Genomic DNA, 19,434 nt, shown 5'->3' with positions numbered 1-19,434 from the left:
TACAAAATCGTGTATCACAGCAGATTTTCAGAAACTGTATTTTTGTGTTCAAACATTTATTTCTCTCACTTGGGAAACGTTTTTTCATAAATTATTTTTCTGACATGTTATTCTAGATGTCTAGAACATTCTCACAAAATTTCATAATTTTTGGAGTTCATTTACTATTTTAAATTAATTTTACAAGACAGATGCGCACTGCTACAGTAACACCGGCCGACCGAAATTTTCGCCGGTCGACCGACGGACTCTCTGGACGTCTCCTGCGATTCTGACCTTGTTTCCGGTCGACCGCGATTTTCATCGGTTGGCCGCTGGAGTCCCAACGGCTCTTTTTTGAGCCGTTGCTGATGGTTTTTTGATCTTTTGTAAGGGGTTTTGGTCTGAGGTTTTGAAGGCTATAAAATCCCTCTTTGATCTCAGTTTTCAGTCATCTATGAGAGAGTTTTAAAACAAGTTTAAGAAAGTTTTAATCAAGGGTTTAAGTTTGTTTCAAGTGTGTTTATAAGCTTTTAAGCATTTGAGTGTTTTGGTTTTATGAATCAAATTTCACAAGAGCTTGAGGAGATTATCTATTGAAGATTGAGCTTCCAACTATCCTCCCTCCATCTCTTGTTATCAATTGAGAAGTTTTCTAAACTCAAACTCTAGCTTTACATTTATATACTTGTTTGATTATCATTGTTCTTAAGCTAGATTTTATATTTGAGTTTAGTTGATTTGATTTGTTTTTTCTCATTGCTTACACACACAACCATTGAGCTTATTGTATTTACATTCATAGTGTAATTTGGGTTGTGGGAAGTTGTAACAATTTGAGAGTGAGCTACATTGTGTTCTCATCTATTGTAGAGAACAAATTTGTTGTATTTACTTTGTGAGTGAACAACGTAGTTGGAGGATGGATGGATTGAGCCTACACGATCATATCAAGAGGAGGTTGGAGGAATTGTGAAGTGAAGCAACATACAATTCAAGTTAAAGATCAAGTTCAAGTTTCATCTGCATGTGTACCAAGTCGAGCTTATTGAAGATCAAGATCTAGCTTGGGTAACATAGTATAGGTTTTATATTATGTGTGTTAAGTACATTAAGCTCAATATCATATACACACGTGTATTTGGTTTTTATGTATATATATAGTTATATATATACATGCATGTTTTTGAGTTTTCATGTTTTGGACACACTTGCAAAATAATGTGATTTCACAATTGGAAAATGAAAATTAGAAAATTCTTTTTGTAACATGTTTAAAATATCATTTGCAAACATTTCTCAAAGTTTCATCAAGTTTGGATTTGATTTGTTATGTTTAAAGGAATTTACAAATTCACATTTTCGTTCGTGCACATGTTCGTGAATGTTTTACAAAACTGATGAGTTTTCACAAATGAGAAGTGATATTTGAAAAATTCTTTCTCTGACATGTTTATCTACATGTTGAGAAACGTTTCTCAAAATTTTACTATTTTTGAAGTTGATTTACTATGCTTACTTTATTTTACAAAATCGTGTATCACAGCAGATTTTCAGAAACTGTATTTTTGTGTTCAAACATTTATTTCTCTCACCTGGGAAACGTTTTTTCATAAATTATTTTTCTTACATGTTATTCTAGATGTCTAGAACATTCTCACAAAATTTCATAATTTTTGGAGTTCATTTACTATTTTAAATTGATTTTACAAGACAGATGCGCACTGCTACAGTACCACCGGTCGACCGAAATTTTCGCCGGTCGACCGACGGACTCTCTGGACGTCTCCTGCGATTCTGACCTTGTTTCCGGTCGACTGCGATTTTCATCGGTTGACCGCTGGAGTCCCAACGGCTCTTTTTTGAGCCGTTGCTGATAGTTTTTTGATCTTTTGTAAGGGGTTTTGGTCTGAGGTTTTGGAGGCTATAAAAACCCTCTTTGATCTCAGTTTTCAGTCATCTATGAGAGAGTTTTAAAACAAATTTAAGAAAGTTTTAATCAATGGTTTAAGTTTGTTTCAAGTGTGTTTATAAGCTTTTAAGCATTTGAGTGTTTTGGTTTTATGAATCAAATTTCACAAGAGCTTGAGGAGATTATCTATTGAAGATTGAGCTTCCAACTATCCTCCCTCCATCTCTTGTTATCAATTGAGAAGTTTTCTAAACTCAAACTCTAGCTTTACATTTCTAAAGGGGTCTATCTGCAACAACAGAACTACATGCTAATAAGGTCAGTAGGCGGTAGTACAGGGGGTCTAATTAACAAAACAATTTCTTTCTTTCCATCGGTTGACCATGCTACACTTGTGGGTAGATAGTCTCTGGCCAGCAAGCGTTCTGTTTTTTCTCATTGCTTACACACACAACCATTGAGCTTATTGTATTTACATTCATAGTGTAATTTGGGTTGTGGGGAGTTGTAACAATCTGAGAGTGAGCTACATTGTGTTCTCATCTAAAACCGAGTGTGTTGTAAAGTTTTCGGTGAACTAGAAAACCGAGTGTGAGGAGTGGACGTTGATCGGTGAACGTTGAAAACCGACATTGTGAGGGTGAGTGTGAACGTTGATCGGTGAGCGTTGAAAACCGATACTGTGAGGTTTAAATGTTATTCGGGTGAGCGTAGAAAACCCGGTTGTGATAGTGGATTTCTCCCGGGGAGTGGGGAGCGGAGACGTAGGACGGAAGGTCCGAACTCCGTGATCATATTGCTTGTTTGAGTGTGCTTTGGCGTTCTTTCATATTTATGTTCATATTTTATATCGCCATTGTCATTAGCTCATTATCTATATCATCCACTATCTTGTTTAGATTGTTTACCCCTTGTGTTAGTTTACATATCCTATACATATATCATATTGTATATCTCTTTGATAGGATATATCATCTTGTGTTAGCTCATATATCCTTGCATATATCTCATAGTATATCTCATTGCTAGGATATTTACCTTTGTTCATTTTGCTTATTCTTGCACATAACTCTTGTATATCTATCTTGCAAGAATATACTTGTTAATTAATTTTAATTGGCATTTAATCGGATTAGATTAGCATAAGACCCTAATCACCCCCCCTCTAGGGTCTCACAATTGGTATCAGAGCTTGGTGCTATTTGATTTAAGGTCTAATCGCCTTGAGTTAAAGATCCAAGTTATCTTTTTTGTGCTATCTTGTTTTGATTGCATTTTTTGTCTTGCTTGCACATATATATTTATCATGGTCATGAAGCGTGCACATTTGTTAGGCTATGAATCTAATGTTGCTCCTAAATTCATTAATTTTCCCTATGCACAATGGGCTTCTAGATTTAAAATTTTTGTGCAATCTAAAAATATTGATTTATGGGGAATTATTGATGATGCTTATATTGTACCCACTATGGAGAAATCCAAGTGGAGTAGAAATGATAAAAGATTGTTTACTATGAATAAAGTTGTGTTAGAATATATGCTTCATGCACTTGATTCTTCTATTTCTAACAAACTTGCTCATTTTGATAGTGCTTACAAATTGTGGATATTCATAGAAGCACATCAAGGAGACTTGGAGGCGATCCAACAAGCTTTGGAGGATCCCGCTTCAAGTTCATGTGGAGCCTCATGCACACGGCCACTAGGCGATAGCCCTAGTGAGGTTTGCGAGTTCGAACCCGATAATGATTTATCTAGTGATGAACTTGCTTGTGCTAGTGAAAAATTATTGCATGCCTATAACAAATTGCAAAATGATTTTAATGATTTAAAAAGCAAGCATGATGTTTTAAAATCCGATCATGAGAAGCTAGTGTCCAAATTTGATGTCATTGAAAATGAAAATACTATGCTTAAAGAAAGCAATGACTTATTAAATTTGGAAAATGGAAATTTGATTTCATCTATTGCTAGCCTATCTCATGCTAAGATTGATGCCATGTTAGAAGTAGAGAACATAAAAAATAATACAGCTTCTTTTATAAATAATTATTTATGTTCTACTTCTAAAAATGCATATGTGCCTAAAAATGAAGATTTGAATCTTATGAAAAATAGTATTTCATCTTTAGATTCAACTTTAAAAATATGCATTCATAACCATAAGAAACTTATGGACAAGTGTGCTAAATCTAGTAAATCACCCATACACTATGCACACTTGTATAGCAAAGTTTACAAGTGCTCCATTTGTGGTCGTAAAGGCCATTTAGCTAAATTTTGCTATGATGCACAAAAACATAAGAATATTAATCCTTCTTGTGCATCTCATCAAGTTTCTTCATCACATGTACACACACATGCACATGCATCTATTTCTCATCATAAGCATGCTAATGTGTATAAATGTGATCTATGTGGTCGGTTTGGCCATTTGGCAAAGTTTTGCTTTGACATGAAAAAGAATTCTAGATTGCCAAATGTTTTTCATAGACCACATGTTTTTAAATGTCATGTTTGTGGTAGGTTTGGACATCTTGCTAAATTTTGTTTTGATATACAAAAAGCTTCTAAATTGCAATATGTTCCAAATAGACCATTGTTTAAGAATGTTTCTCATTTGCAAAATAATTTTAAAAGAAAATCTTTATTTGCAAATGATTCCCGTGCACGAGCTAATGGTCCACAAAAACAAATGGATCTCTTTCATTGCACAAATTGCAATCGGAAGGGTCATTTGAATGAATATTGTTTTGACCATGTTAGTGCACCATATGTGCCTAAGAGGGTTCATAACCCTAAGGCTTTGAGCTTTAATGATAGGGGTCATGTCCCTAAATCTTTTGGTACCAAGAGTTCTTGGGTACCAAAACAAATTTAAACTTTAAACCAAGAATTTTAGTGTTCTTACTTTTAGTCCGAATTCGTGTGCGTTATTATGTTCCATTCAGAAAGAAATAGACTAACAATTTGAAGATTTCAATATACTCTTTTGTATAGATTAGAACGATTAACTTGTGTGTGGACGGTTTTGATAGGACTTGCATTCGCCATATTATGCATTATAAATTTTTTTAAAGAAATATTCCTCATCAAAACAAGTTAAAACTTTTTAGTTGTGATTAACAAATTTTTCTGTTCGCATACTTGTAGGCTTTGCAAAAAGCTTGGGATGATGCATGCGCAGCTGAAGGAAGCGCACAAATAACTATTCCTTTCGGTGACTACTTAGTTGGGCCGGTTTTGTTCAAGGGAAAATGTAAAGGACCCATTACGATCCAATTAGATGGAAATTTGCTCGCTGATACAAATCTCAACCGGTACACGAGCAATTGGCTTGAGTTTCAGTACATCGATGGGCTCACGATTAGTGGTCGTGGCAAGCTCGATGGACAGGGGACCACCGCTTGGCCCCACAATAATTGCCCAGACAATTGGAAGTGCAAGCTTCTTCCAATGGTAAATTTTGATCTTTTAAATATTTATCAGGGGTTAATTGCAGCTAAAATTTTCATAGCAATTTATATCCTCTAAACTGTTTTATTAGCATTTTCACATCCTTTGAATATTAAACAAATTTAATTTTTTTACCCTCATTTCAAGAACACTTTAGTCTTTTCTAATTAAAATAAAGGGTGGAAGCGAAATTTCTTGTCATATAATCCACACAAAACATCTAAAGTCTTAACCTAACTAGAGAAACAATGCATTGTAAGGTACACAAGGGTAAAACTATATTTAGATGGTATCGGTGTTGCATGGTTGTGGTACAAAAAGTATCCATTAATTCCATTAAAAAAAAGAAAAGAAAAAGTATATCCATTAATGATCTAAGCCCATAACATTAATGGTTCACCAAATGAACATTGACACTTGGATCAATGCATTGATCCCCAAGCATCTTTATAATAACCAAGAAGTTATTATTCTTGTGGCACGTTGTTAATTCTGGGGGTTAATACTGATCGACCTATATATCTCACACTACTTTTGAACTCCATTAGACAAAAGTGTGGGATCCATCCTCTTGAATTGCTATCGAAATTGGATGATCAAGTCGCTAAGGACCCCACACTCTCATTTCTGATAGTATAAAAGTAGTTTGAGTTGATCCGTGGTCTAGCTCACCTGTATATATAACTAACTTTTTTTATTAATTAATTAAGCATTTGCTTGATGCGCTTTGTTCAACTGAACAAATTAAATCGTTCACCGTTTCAACAGACAATGTCGCTGAGCTTTGTCACAAACTCAGCCATAACCGGCATCACCTCCCTCAACAGCAAGTTCTTCCACGTGAACATGTTCGGCTGCAGCAACATCGACATCCACTCCATCACGATAACCGCCCCCGGCGACAGCCCCAACACCGATGGGATCCACATGGGCGCCTCCTCTAACATCATCATCACCAACTCCACCATCGGCACCGGAGATGACTGCGTCTCCGTCGGGTCGGGCACAACCAACGTGACCGTATCTGGAGTCACGTGCGGGCCCGGCCACGGCATCAGCGTCGGCAGTTTGGGCAAGGATGAGGATAAGGGGGATGTCGTGGGGTTCAATGTGAGGAACTCTAAGCTGAGTGGGACTGCAAACGGGATCAGGATCAAGACTTGGCAGGGCAAGAAGGATGCTAAGAATGTTGAACCCATGATGGTTTCGGGTTTCACGTTCGATGATGTTGTGATGGAGAATGTGATGAATCCGATTATTATCGATCAGGAGTATTGTCCATATGCTTCTTGTGTGGAATCGGTACGTTCGTAATCAAGATTATGTATATATGGAGCAAATAATTAGAAGCACTACATTTGTATGTTTTGCATATATATAGGGTAAATTTCACACTTTGAATGTTTTGCTTGAAACCCCTGATCGAGCTTAATTTATAAAGTACAATAAAACCAAATTGAACTTGTTTCCTAGATATATGATGACTGACAGCAGTTAGTGTAAAATGTCACGCGTTTCACAGCTGACGTGTTTTCAATAGTTTTATATGTACATGCTTAATACCTACTATATTATCCTTTTTAGGTTTATGATAGACGCATGGAGAGTAATCATGATGTTTTAGACTTTTATCTGTCAAGTTAATGTCATTAATTTATGATAATTTTCAACAATTCAGATCAATGGTTTCCTCTGAACTATAAAGTTTATGAATTTTGTTAAAACCACCTAAAAGGTTCATGGGTTTTGTGAAGCTTTTCCTTGTATTAATTTCTATAAATGATTTCAAGTGTGTGCTAATTGCAGGCACACCTCATTGATAAGTGCTACATCTCCATAATTTAGATGATCAACTGGATTTAATGCTTTGCTAATTTTATCGCAGGAGCCATCTAGAGTTCAGATTAAGGATATTAAGTTCAACAACATAAGAGGAACATCATCCTCTGCAGAGGTAATCCAGTTGAGGTGCAGCAAGACTCATCCATGTGAAGGATTGGAGCTCAAGAACATCCAACTTCAGTATATTGGCAATGACAAAGCATTGAAGGAGACTGCTATTTGTGAGAATGTTAAAGTGATCTCAAGCAATGTCAAGCCTGTCTCCTTGCTAAATAAATAACTTCATGTTCAAGTATGAACGGGATTCGGATCCTCTCCACTACAAAAAAAATAATGGAGGGGCCACTACATAATCACAGCCATTAATTATCTAGTTGATGGTTATGATTTTTTTCTTTTAGTGCAAATTAGGAATGAGTGTAATACGCGGGGGTATGGTAAGTGTTAGATTTAGATTGTATCATAACCACCTACTAAATAATCAACGCTTGAGATTAAAAGTAGTGGTCTCTCCACTACTTTTTTATAGTGGAGAGGATCCAAATCCGTATGAAGGATGCCTAAGTTTAAGGAGTCCTTAATTATTTACTGTTGTAATTTATGTTTGATATCTGACTTTGTAACAAATTGTTGTAAATTTATTTGATTTAATAAAAAAGTACAATGAAATAATTCTTCACATGAGGTTTAAATATTAGACTTGATCTTCTGTGCTTAATTGGCCTTGTGCCTTAACTAAAAGTTTAGTATTGGATGATTGATCGTTTTAATAGAGTTGGGACTCCTCTGGATCTACTAGGTAATTGTTGAGATACAGAGTTTATTTATCCTTTTTTGGGGAAACATAGTTTACTTATAATTGAGAGTAAATTGTAGCTAATCCCTTGATCATTTATTTATACCTTTAATGGAACTTATCACTTTCAACTTGGCTCAAAGCGTGAATCGTAATGGTAAATAACTGCGAATAAATGAGTTCTGATATAATAAATGCTACTGAATATATGAATGAGGAGTTGCACATCTCTAAACTACTTCTCTAATAATTACAAGGTCGGGTGCATCAACTTTCTATAATACAAATGTTAGTTTAATTCGAAAAAAGCTACAACATTTGAAGAATAGTAGACAAAATAAATAGAGAGTTCAGTGCCTAGTCTTTTAATTATCTGCTATGGTCGTACTTGATTACACATGAGAAATCCGTAACCGGTGTATGAACAACAGAACCATCTCAACTTCGATAGTTAATTATTAGCGCACACGAAGAGGAATTATTACCTACCAACTTATTGTTTATTAATTAATCCATTACACAAAGTTGTTCTACATTGAACACCAAGCATAAACAAGCAAACCAAGCATGCACTAGTGAGCTAGCTAACCTCAAACTGGCCCGCTCACTCACATTATTTCTACTAAGTACTACTACTAGCACTCAAACATAAAATACCAAACAAACTAACATAACAAGTTCAAATGCAAGCAAACTAGACCACCACCATCTTCATTCTTCACTCTTCTCAGTTGGAGCTCCCTTGCTTTCTTCTTCCTTTTCTTCAACCGCCACGGGCTTCTCCTCCTCGGTTGCACCCTTTGCCTCTTCGGCGGCGGCGGCGGCTTCTTGAATTGGCTCTGCTGTTTTTTCTTCTGCAGGCACTTCAGTTGTAACTTCTTTAGTTGGCTCCTCAATGGCCACCTCTTGGTCATCAGCCTTTTGTTCTTCTTTTGCCTCTTCTGCCGTTGCCTCCTCTGTTTTTGCTTCCTCTGTTTTTGTTGTTTCTTCTGTTGCTACTGCTTCTTTGGTTTCTGGCTCAGCTGTAGGTTCTTCTACTTGTTTTTGCTCTGGTTCTTGATGATGATCAGTTGAACCATTGGGTTGTTCCTCATTGGTTGGCTGCTCAGAAGCTGGCTCTGTAATGGCTATGGCTTCCACTGCACCTGAAATTTCCTTCTGAGGCTCATTTGATTTTTCCTCAATGTTCGACTCCTGGAATGTATTAGTTGCAGATTGAACCTGCAATATCAAATGATTCTATAATATAATCGAATAGTAGTTCATTTCGGTGCAGCGGTCAGGACTTTAAGATGGTAGCGGGATAATCCAAATTTAAGTTTTTTAAGGATGCGTCTGGGTTCAAATTCAATCTCGAACAGAGTTCAGAGCTGGTTTTTGTAAGAACTCGCATATGCTTGGATCTGAATGCTAGAGTGTAGAGAATTAAACCCCTCAATTATGAGTAAAATTTCGGAGTATTGGTACAATAGTTTATAATACAAATTTTATCATACGTGACTTGGAACTACCAAAACCAAAGCAACTATATATCAGTGAGATGTAGATTGCCACAACCAAGCAATCAAGACTAAATTAAAAGCAAAAGGTTGAGCTATACCTCAACAGTGGCCATTGAAGCAAAAATGCCTTCTTTTATGAGTTACTAGTGTTTTTGTGTGTAAAGAAACTGGGGAGCTAGTTAGCTAAAGGTGGTGTTGTGAAGAAGTGTTGTGGGAGGTTCCGTTTGGGGGGGGGTTTATATAGGGCCATGAAAACATTAAATTAATAGAAAAAAGAAAAATTATAATATAAGATTCTCTTATTAAAATAAAAACATCCAGATCACTGACATCAGGATTAAAGATTAGGCCATGTTGGCTAGTGATGGGAGTCCTCGTTACTAAGAGAAGAGAATAATTAGAAAGAGCCAATCAAGTGGAGGTCCTTTATTACTTGTCTTGGTGAGCTGTGTAGTAGTGGCCTGTGCTCTGTGCAGTGTGGCTTGTAGGTGACCAACTCATTGTTCATGCATGTTCTTGGGTTTCTCTTGGGGGATTTCTTGCATCACTGCCACTTCAAAAGCAATCCTAGATTTGGTTTTTTTTTTTTTCGTATTTGAAATTTGCCCTTTATCCCTTAACCTTTTGGTTATAAAGATGGTCCTACTATGATTTTTTTTTTTTTTTCATGCGTAAAGTCATGATAATTAGGGTGAAATTTAGAAAGGAAGATATTAGCTTTTTTTTTTACCATAGTTGTAAAGATGGTACTATGATTTTTTGCAAAGTTGGACAGCTTTTTTATGTGGGGTGAAGTCATTATAATTAGGGTGAAATTTGGAAAGGTAGAGTTAGCTTTTAGTACCTAATAGTTGTAAAGATGAGTATGCAAGTTGTCCATGACTTTGTCAATTTTGAATGCTGCTTTGCTTTAGTTCTTTTCATTAAACAACCGTTTGAGGAAAGTTTAGGCTAACTAGCACATTTTTGCTTTAGTTTCTCTACTCCCAAAATTGATCTTCCAGTTAAGAATCAATGCTTGTTTTAAGGAAATCTATGCAATGTTAGTTTCTTAATATATATTTTGTTATTTTTATTCTATACAGAAAGAGCATGCTTAGTTTTCACATCAGGAATATGAGTGAGAATTCAAGACCATGGCTAAGATGAGTCAGGAAATAGTTTTGAAATTAAATGACAAAAACCAAATTTAGGTCAAAAAATCACTAGTGAAGTCTTGAATCAAGAATTTGTTAACAATTTACCCAATCGTGATTTCGTATGTCAATTAGCCATACTCGGTAAGGAATCATTTACAAACCTCTTTCCTTACTGCAGGAACGCATCAATCTTAGTACCCATGTATACATCTGCAGAATGTGAGATACATTATTTCTTAAAAACAAAATAAGAAGAGGAGGAGGAGAAAAGGAAAAAAAGAGGGGGTTTTTTTTTTTGGTGGGGTGGGGGTGGGGGGGGGGAGGAGGAGAAGTGTGATATACCATATTCCAACGAAGATTGAATACAAATAATTCAATCCATATGAACAATGATAGGCACAAAGTCTATCTATATTGGACAAACATGAATATCATATATCTTTCCATTCGAGAAAATGGACATAAGCACAAATAGTTTCACTCTGTCGGCATTATCAAACTTTTGAATTATTGGTAGATATGGGGAAATAGTAGTTTTCACTATGATAAGGTCCTTCTAGCATTGTGTTTGCAATAATGTAATAATAACCACTTTAATTGGGTAGATTTATAGGAAACCGTGGGTGGGTGATCCAGATGATTGAGGTTCCAATATGACTCCTAAGATATTGGATTACCTCCCGCCCTCTTATGGCAGCCTCTCTGTCTCATCTCCTTCCAAATTCTCATATCAAATATACGGATGAAATACATTAGATATCTCGTATACATCTCCTTAACAACAATTAGTTTGAAGGTAAAATTGTTTGAATATAAAATTATATCCATCAATTCTTACCATAACTTCGAAGTTTAGTATATTGGTTAGAGACTTTGACATAGTATCAGAGCAAAATCTAGATTTAAATTCCACCGGCCAAAAATCTAAAGCATATTTTCTAAAATTTGATGACAATGCATGAATCCAACTTCAAATTTTTGATGTATTAGTTAAGGATTTTAAGAAAGTTTAGGTACTGATGATAATTTCAGGGTTAACATAACAAATAGGATGATTTGGATGACAATTGTACAAATATTTATGAATCGCAAAAGAGATATTTGATGAATTGGAGGACTACTATTAGAATTTGTTATGGTATTCTCACTCGCTAAAATACAATTCATTGGCAAGTGACAGACAAATATCTCTCTGCAAGCAAGGCCAAAATCAACTTGGCGGCCCAAGCCCTGCAAAAATCGCAATTTAGCCAACTCGTTGAGAACTCAGCATTTTCCATGTCAAACCAAGAGGCGGAATCAATCGGCCTTCTTGTCAAAGACAACTCGCCAAGAGTCCACTCGACCGCCCGACGCCTCGCGAGGGCGACTTGAAAGACGCTACCTCTCGGCTAAATTATAAAACTCGTTTTGAGCTTCTTCTTCTAGCTGTATGTCAGCAACGCAGTTCACATTTGACAGGTCCCATCATGACCTTAGCCCTGATAGCCTACATGACTTTTCACACCACATGGGCTCTGCTACGCCATTAATCACTTCTTGGATAATGTGGAGACGTTCATACCGAAGTGACTACTCCCCCATTCGCCAATCGACATATGTAAAACGGAAGTTGACTCAGCTACCAGCCCACACTCCGCAACTGCCCTCCTATGCTCGATCGAAGTGACCAAACTACCCCTTATGCACTGAGTATAAATACATGTATTATTCTAACCTAAAATGGGGAGGAGGGGGGGCTTCTTCTCTAAAAAAAAGAAAATAAGAAAGACAGAACTCCTCCATCTATAAAATATACTGCACACAAGAACTCACACAGTTCTTCACTTTCCTCACTCAAGCTCACTAGCTAACTTGATCATCGGAGGAACCACAGGGGGAATCGGTCTCCGCCCTCTTACGAGCTTCTACTTGTGCAGGTTTTTCAGCTACCCAATTTAAGAACTAGACATAAAGTTGGAGAAGAAAGCAGTCCCTTCATCAATCTCCTCTACCTCATCCCGGTGAGGGCCTGAGCGGAACCGATCTTATCCTAGATCCAACTGACTATGTGATCATAGCCATCAACAGAATTAATATAAAACTATAAACCTTGACTATCACCATAACTTCAGAGTTTTGATGTAATAGTTAGGGGGACTTATTTTAAGATGGTATCAGAGAAACCCAGGTTCAAATCTCGCCGGTCACGAATTTTAAGTGGATTTTCTATAAATTAACACTGCTGCGTGAGCCTAGGACCATAACTTCGAAGTTTTAGTCTAATGGTTGGATGGACTTAATTTAAGATCTATTCAATTTGAATCATAACTATTTGAGGGCAATGAGTATGAGATGAAAGCTCATTTTACAAAATAAGTTTGTCCACTCACAAGCACAAAACCACACACGCACCTAATGTGACAACTAGGTGGGCCAAAACGTTATTGATATTAGTGAGTAGCTCATTTTGTAAAATGCGCTGTCAACTCATATATATATTTATTTCTACCTATTTTATAAAAGAGAAAAATGGGTATACTTGGTACCAAACATAAATTTTGTGTCTGGTAGTGAGATGTCATATTCTCATCTACTCATTTCAATTCCCGACCACTCCTCATCCCATGTGATGTGGGCCTCAATTTCAATGAGTGGAGAGGAATGTGTCATCTCACTACCAAGCATAAGTTTCTTTTATAAAAAAAAACGATGCAAAGTTTCTCTCTCTCTCTCTTTAATCAACCATTTTTACCTATATAAAGAAGATACGGATGGAGACAACCGTCAACTGAAAGTGAGCCGAGACTGTTTGATAATGGGAGGGGGGCGGTGCTTCTTTCTCTCCAAACATTAGCGTCCAACAACGATGGGTCCAAACCCTCACGAGTGATGACTGTCTCATGTACCAAAATCCCCCTATCCCTCTCAAAACCGAGTCACTTTATTGGGTCCCATTGCCGAAAGGCTTCCCACTTTACACGTGGGCTCGGTCCCACTTGCACTGGCCATGCCACATCAGTCATGAGGTGACGTGTCAATATCATTGGTGGCTCATCGGCGACAATTCTGAGTCCGATACATACCGTAAAAACTTCAATCAGAGTCATTTTTATATGTGATGATCCAAGAAGGTGAACGTTTGATGATATGCTTCTCCCAAGATCCTTTGCCATGTAATTCAAGGTTTCCATCTCTTCGAAAGCCACATGTTAATAGATCTAGCCTTTCCGATTAGGCGCGTAATATGCTCAAGTGATTTGTATAAGCTTGAAAACTATAATGGTGTTTGCATTTTTATTTTTCTTCTATTTAATACATCACATTTTTCTTCAAGTCCATTTGCCTTTTAGGGGCTGTTTGGTTCCCTGTTTTTGAGGGAAAAGCTCTCTTGAAAGTCTTTCAAAAGTGTCAAAAGCGTCACTTTTTGGTAGGCTTTCAAGCAAAATCGCCTCTTTGAAAGCCTGCCAAAAAGTGACACTTTGACAGGCTTTCAAAGGAAAAAATTTCTAACCAAACGGACCCTTACTTTTACCACCTCCATGCTACTGTGAGCTCTGCGTTATTTCCAAAGCTAAGTTCATACCCCCATTTGATGTACAAGCTGACCAAAGCATCAATTCTGGAGTCAGAATCAAATCCCCATAACACTCTCCATTATTGAGAACCCCATCATCATACTCCTTGCGGAAAAAAAATTTAAGATCCTGCTCTTATCCCCATGAGGGGATTATTTCCATGTTAATGGGATGAAGTGATCACACGCTGGGATTGGCTAAACTCGTCACGTCCCAATGGTAAACGGCAGTTGCGAACACGAGCAAGAATTTCAGCGAGCCGTGCATCGTCAGCCCCTTGAAATTCTCCAATGCTACGTACCAAAATTGTCAGCGGAATTCTGCAGGGTATGGGTTTAGGGTGGCAGGAACAGCAAAAATTGTCATGGATTGCCGCGTAGTACATAGATTTGTGCTCGTTTTTTTTGGATCACGGGCTAAGAACTGTATTTGTTCGGGTCCCCGCAACTTTGTTGAGGATGGGGCCTTAGAATTGAGGACGTGAAGTTTGTTTTCATAATATCTTCATGATAACTATTTAAGAATAGGGCTTGCACCGCTGTAAGTATCATCATCGCCTTCTCAGTACATGAATGAAGAATTCAAGCACTTAACAAGGGCTCTTTTTTTGTCTTCCGTCTTTGGCGAAGAGGATAGAGGGTAGGTATCGAAGACGAAGTAAGCTGAGAATATGATGCAGTATGATTGAAAGAAACTAATTTCCTGAAGAGTATATCAACAATAAAAATCCTCCTCATCCAATCATCAATAGCTAAACTAAGCCCCTGCTTTCAGCTCTCAAATTCACTCCGTAACTTGCTTCCATTCGTATAACAGGAAGATAACACTCCAGTACACAAACCAGGACTTCTGGCTACTTATTCTGATCACTAAATGCCAGCATCTGTTCCCACATCAGCTCAAAATGCCGGCAAGATATCCCAAACATTCTAATGCTTTCTGAAGCCCTGTCTCCACAGTAACATCATTAATTTCAGTCGCAGCAACTCTATAACTCGATAACGAAGATTTCTTCAACTGATATATTAAGTTAATGAATAAATAGCTGCTCAAAGAATATAAGATGCAAAATATCACATAATGATATATGAATGAATGCATTATCTTAACCAAAAAGTTTCTGAGTCTATACCCTGTCTAACAGAACAACAGCATACACTTCTCCAAGAAAAACAACAAACCAATTAAAGCTTCATACTCAAATCGGATGTATAGATACCAACACTGAAGATGAGAAATGAGTATCAAGAATCAATTTCATTCAGGAACAAAGCAACCGCAGAGGGAGGAACTAACCAACAAAGAAAAGGTAAAAAGGGGACTCGAAATCTGAGATATCACAATGCAGCAAATGCTAATGGAAGTTTCCTTTAGTGTACCAAGGCCTAAATTTGGTGCGATAAAAAAGTATACGTGGTACACAAACTCGAAGCGAACTGTTTGTTACCATCAAACGGATCCTAGAACTAAAAAGGAATCCCTTTCCTCCCAGGCTTTTCAATTCTTCCTCGTATGAAAATTTTCCAGAACAGGTAGTGTGTAGGCATAAAGAAATGAGAAATGTGTCATTCAATCTGCTAAAAATATCAATATGCGTAAGGGTTCGCCTTGTTTCCCACACGTCTAAATCAACTGTGCGCCCAAGCTTTAACCATAGGCACTTCTTTCATACTGTTATCATCAATGCTACTTATAAAAGAAAATCATGAAAATTAAAAATAAGGTTTACTTTAGTCTTCCCAAACTTTTATGATACATTTTAAAGATAACATCGGGTATCTGAGATAACATCAGGTATCTGAGTCACACCAAGAATGTGATTGCTCATAAATATGATGTCATAGATTGCCCTTATTGCCGGACTAAGCTAGCATTTTTCAAAAGAATGAAAAGGAAAAAGAATAAAAAACTGCAACTAAAGTTATGAGATAAAGACCTAGAATGTTTCATCAATTGGAATCTATCAAACAGCCCCGCAACTACACCAAAACTCTGAAAGTTATGTTGAGGGTTCATGGTTATAGTTTTATATTCTAACATGTATCCGTACAATAAGCACCCACTTTTTATGGGCTAAAACCTAGATTCACGAAGCGGTAACAAATTTTTTTTTTTAAATCCACACTAAATTCGTGACTAGTGGGATTCGAACCTAGATTGCTCAAATACTATGTTAAAGGACACTGTCACTATACCAAAACTCCGCTGTTATGATGATGGTAGAGAGTGATAGTTTTATATTCTAACAAAATCATTCATCAAACGTTCAATTTTGTTAAGCCCTGTATCCTTAAGAAAGACCCCTTGAATTTTCCTCCCACAAAGATTAAAGCTACTTCTGGTTTCTCTTTCATATTCCATAGGAAATGTAAGACTTACATAGTTATAACTCCACTTCACTTTATTTTTCAACTTCTAATATTCACCCCACAGCATATCATAATCTTCTTCCCAATCATCAACCTCAATGATCTCACCGTTGGTCCACTGCAACTAGTCCCTTCCCGATCGCTCATTCTTTCTTAACAAACTTCTCTAAAAAAATGACAATGCTCATAGCCTACGCTTCTCATTGTATCCTTTCATATTCCATAGAGAATGTCGACTTACATAAGTATACTCCCCTTGAATTTACTTTTTCCACTCCAAAAAAATCATTCCACTGCATATTATCATCTTCTTCATGTCATCCCCCTCAATGACCTCACCCCTGCAATTAGTTCCTTCATGCCTTCATTCTTTCTTAACAAATTTGTCCATAACAAGTTTCTATCTATGCTCCGGTACCCTTCACTTCTGTATCTATCTGCATCAGATTCAGAAGCCCGTCATCCTCTCATCAGAAGCATTTCAAATTATAATGCTAATAGCCACCTCCTTCCTGACCTTCAGTGACTGGAGCACGTCTCATCAACATCCAGACATCTTTATTCTATTAATATCAGCAACATCCAAAGTACAATTCATGTTTTTATCACATTCATTTAATTAATTGCAGTCTTTTTTTACTTCCCAAGTTTCTGAATTTCATAAATACTGTCAAGTTTTCAGTACTATCTATTGTTTGATAAAAGTCTCCCTCGGATACTTGAGGAACCTCCAGTTAGATTAGTAACTTGAAAGCACTTCTGCAACACGAAGGGTGTGTACCTAGGTGCGGTGAATAACCAAAGAACAAAAGTTTTATATGTGATAAATTATAATGTATCCAGAATAATTTCATCTCCCACCCCATACCTTTGGATGATAGACCATTTGTAACTTGTCCATAAATTTTGCCAGAGGCTTTACTTCCACTTGCATACGTGTAGTCCAATTTCTTTTGAGTAAAAACAATGGAGTTTCATTAACGAGTAACAAATCCTAATTAAACGTATTATACCGAAATAATAAAACCATGCGGAAGAAAAGTAAACCAAATGCAGACCATAAAAAACCAGGTGACCACAAGAATGATGGTAGACACAAAATTCTTTGCATTTCCCTTCATCAGTCTTCTTGACGAGCAAATAAAAGCACAGTACCTGTCTTCCATTCCCTATGCTTAAGATAAGTAGAAAGGGAAATAAACACTTTTTATGTTCAGCGCATCTGAGAGCCGTGCAAATTATGTTCCTAATCTTGCAGTAACGCAACACAAATGGGATCCTAAAGCTCCAACAACAATTCCAAGGTTGAAATTTATGGTCATTCCATCTTTCTAAGGTTCTCAGTTCCTCCCAGGCACCTGATTTACGAGCATTATCGTTGACCGATCATACTCTGTTCTAGTATTATTAACCCTATCTCTAGGTGGAACCAAAGCATTGCCTACACGCCCTCACTCTTCATTCTTACAGGGTGACCAGCCATGATTCCATTAGGTTCAATAGGGCGGTGATGATTGCCTTATCTCAGACTAGTATTATCAGATTCTTGTTAAGCTCCTGAATAGAAATAGTACACTATTTTAAAAGGGGTGCATGGTATAGGCTTGATAAGACTGGTAGTCATATAACACTCTTAGAGAATTTTTAGGGTCATTTCAATGACTTCTTTGAGGTAAATGGAATTTTCAGTAGTAAAATATGCGTTGTTCATCATTCATAACAAGAACTAATGGAAGAAAAGCATACCATATCTGATCAGAAAAGAGACACATTCATCATTCATAACAAGAACTAATGGAAGAAAAACATATCATATGTGAACAGAAAAGAGACATATACTTGAAAGACAGAGAACTAAGAACTAAGATATCTGAAAACTTCATCTTTTGGGGGAAAAAAGAAAAAGAAAAAGATGAAGAATACTTTAGTTAAAGACATGGTAATCACTCTAAACAATAAAATAATCAAAGTTCTCTAGCCGATAAAGTCTAAGCCGACTAACTTAAGAATATTAAGAAAAGATATTAGCACCAAAATAAAGCTGAAGAGCACTATCAATTATGAATTAGCTACCATCTTTTATATGCAGTGATGCAATCCAAATTAGGAACTGACCACAAATTGGTATGTATAAAATGTACCGTAGTTTGTTGAGCAAATTTGATAAGACTGTCTCTCACACTCCATCCAAACAAAACTGATAAAAAATCCTGAATATATCACTGAAAAATATTGGCCCTGTTTAGACATTCAGATATGGGGTAAAGCCGATGAATTAAAATATTCTTAGCCAATTCTGGCTACCTTATTGCAAGATGAACCAACACCATATCAATCATAGTCAAATGATACCGAGTCCAAGCGATATGCAGAACAGGGGATGCACAGTGACAGTGACCTTACTTATGTTAAACTATGCCAAAATCATTCCTTTTAACCGCATTTTGTAGCATGTGCATATCTATAGTGCTCGCAGTCGCAGGGGCTAAGGCCCTCTAAATTGTATTAATAATTGCAAATTATTGTTTATTCGTTGTACTTGTGTTAAAAGAACTTTGTCAGCTGTAATAGATTTCTTCCTAATTTATCCCTTCCAAATGAGGTGTGTTAATGCTTACTTCAATATACTCTCAATAACTCCATTCATATTTGAGTCCCCACCTTCAGATTTCTGATGAGCTTCTCCAGGATGGCTCTTGCTTCACATGAAGCCTAGCAGGGTCCTTGAGGCAGAAAATGCACTGAAAATTTGTAAACCTATTCTTAGGACAAGCTAAACACGTATCATTCTACCTATGCATCGCTTACTTGAAAAATTAACACTAGGTCCACCCTAGAAAAAGTGGGAACTGAGGAAGGAGTGTGGGCTTGGAGAGATCATT

General features: G+C 36.8%; 2 protein-coding genes across 2 annotated transcripts in view; one reads left to right on the top strand and one right to left on the bottom strand.

The window, feature by feature from the left end:
* The window catches only part of LOC109842482 (exopolygalacturonase-like), an 18,730-nt gene extending 11,163 nt beyond the window's left edge, over positions 1 to 7,567 (top strand). Inside the window, exons 2-4 of the mRNA XM_020411353.1 lie at positions 5,045 to 5,350; positions 6,116 to 6,649; positions 7,233 to 7,567. Coding sequence (XP_020266942.1) covers positions 5,045 to 5,350; positions 6,116 to 6,649; positions 7,233 to 7,469 — 1,077 coding nt within the window. The 3' untranslated portion in view covers positions 7,470 to 7,567. The remainder of the gene's footprint in view (positions 1 to 5,044; positions 5,351 to 6,115; positions 6,650 to 7,232) is intronic.
* On the bottom strand, positions 8,461 to 9,715 carry LOC109840930 (major latex allergen Hev b 5). The gene is made up of 2 exons (XM_020409765.1): positions 9,586 to 9,715; positions 8,461 to 9,206 (listed from the first exon to the last, which is right to left on the bottom strand). Exons 1-2 carry the CDS (start codon positions 9,598 to 9,600, stop codon positions 8,697 to 8,699), a joined length of 525 nt encoding a protein of 174 aa, XP_020265354.1. The 5' UTR covers positions 9,601 to 9,715; the 3' UTR covers positions 8,461 to 8,696.

This window comes from Asparagus officinalis, chromosome 5, assembly GCF_001876935.1.
Source record: "Asparagus officinalis chromosome 5, Aspof.V1, whole genome shotgun sequence".
Taxonomy (NCBI): domain Eukaryota; kingdom Viridiplantae; phylum Streptophyta; class Magnoliopsida; order Asparagales; family Asparagaceae; genus Asparagus; species Asparagus officinalis.
This window is presented reverse-complemented; position numbering and strand designations above follow the sequence as displayed.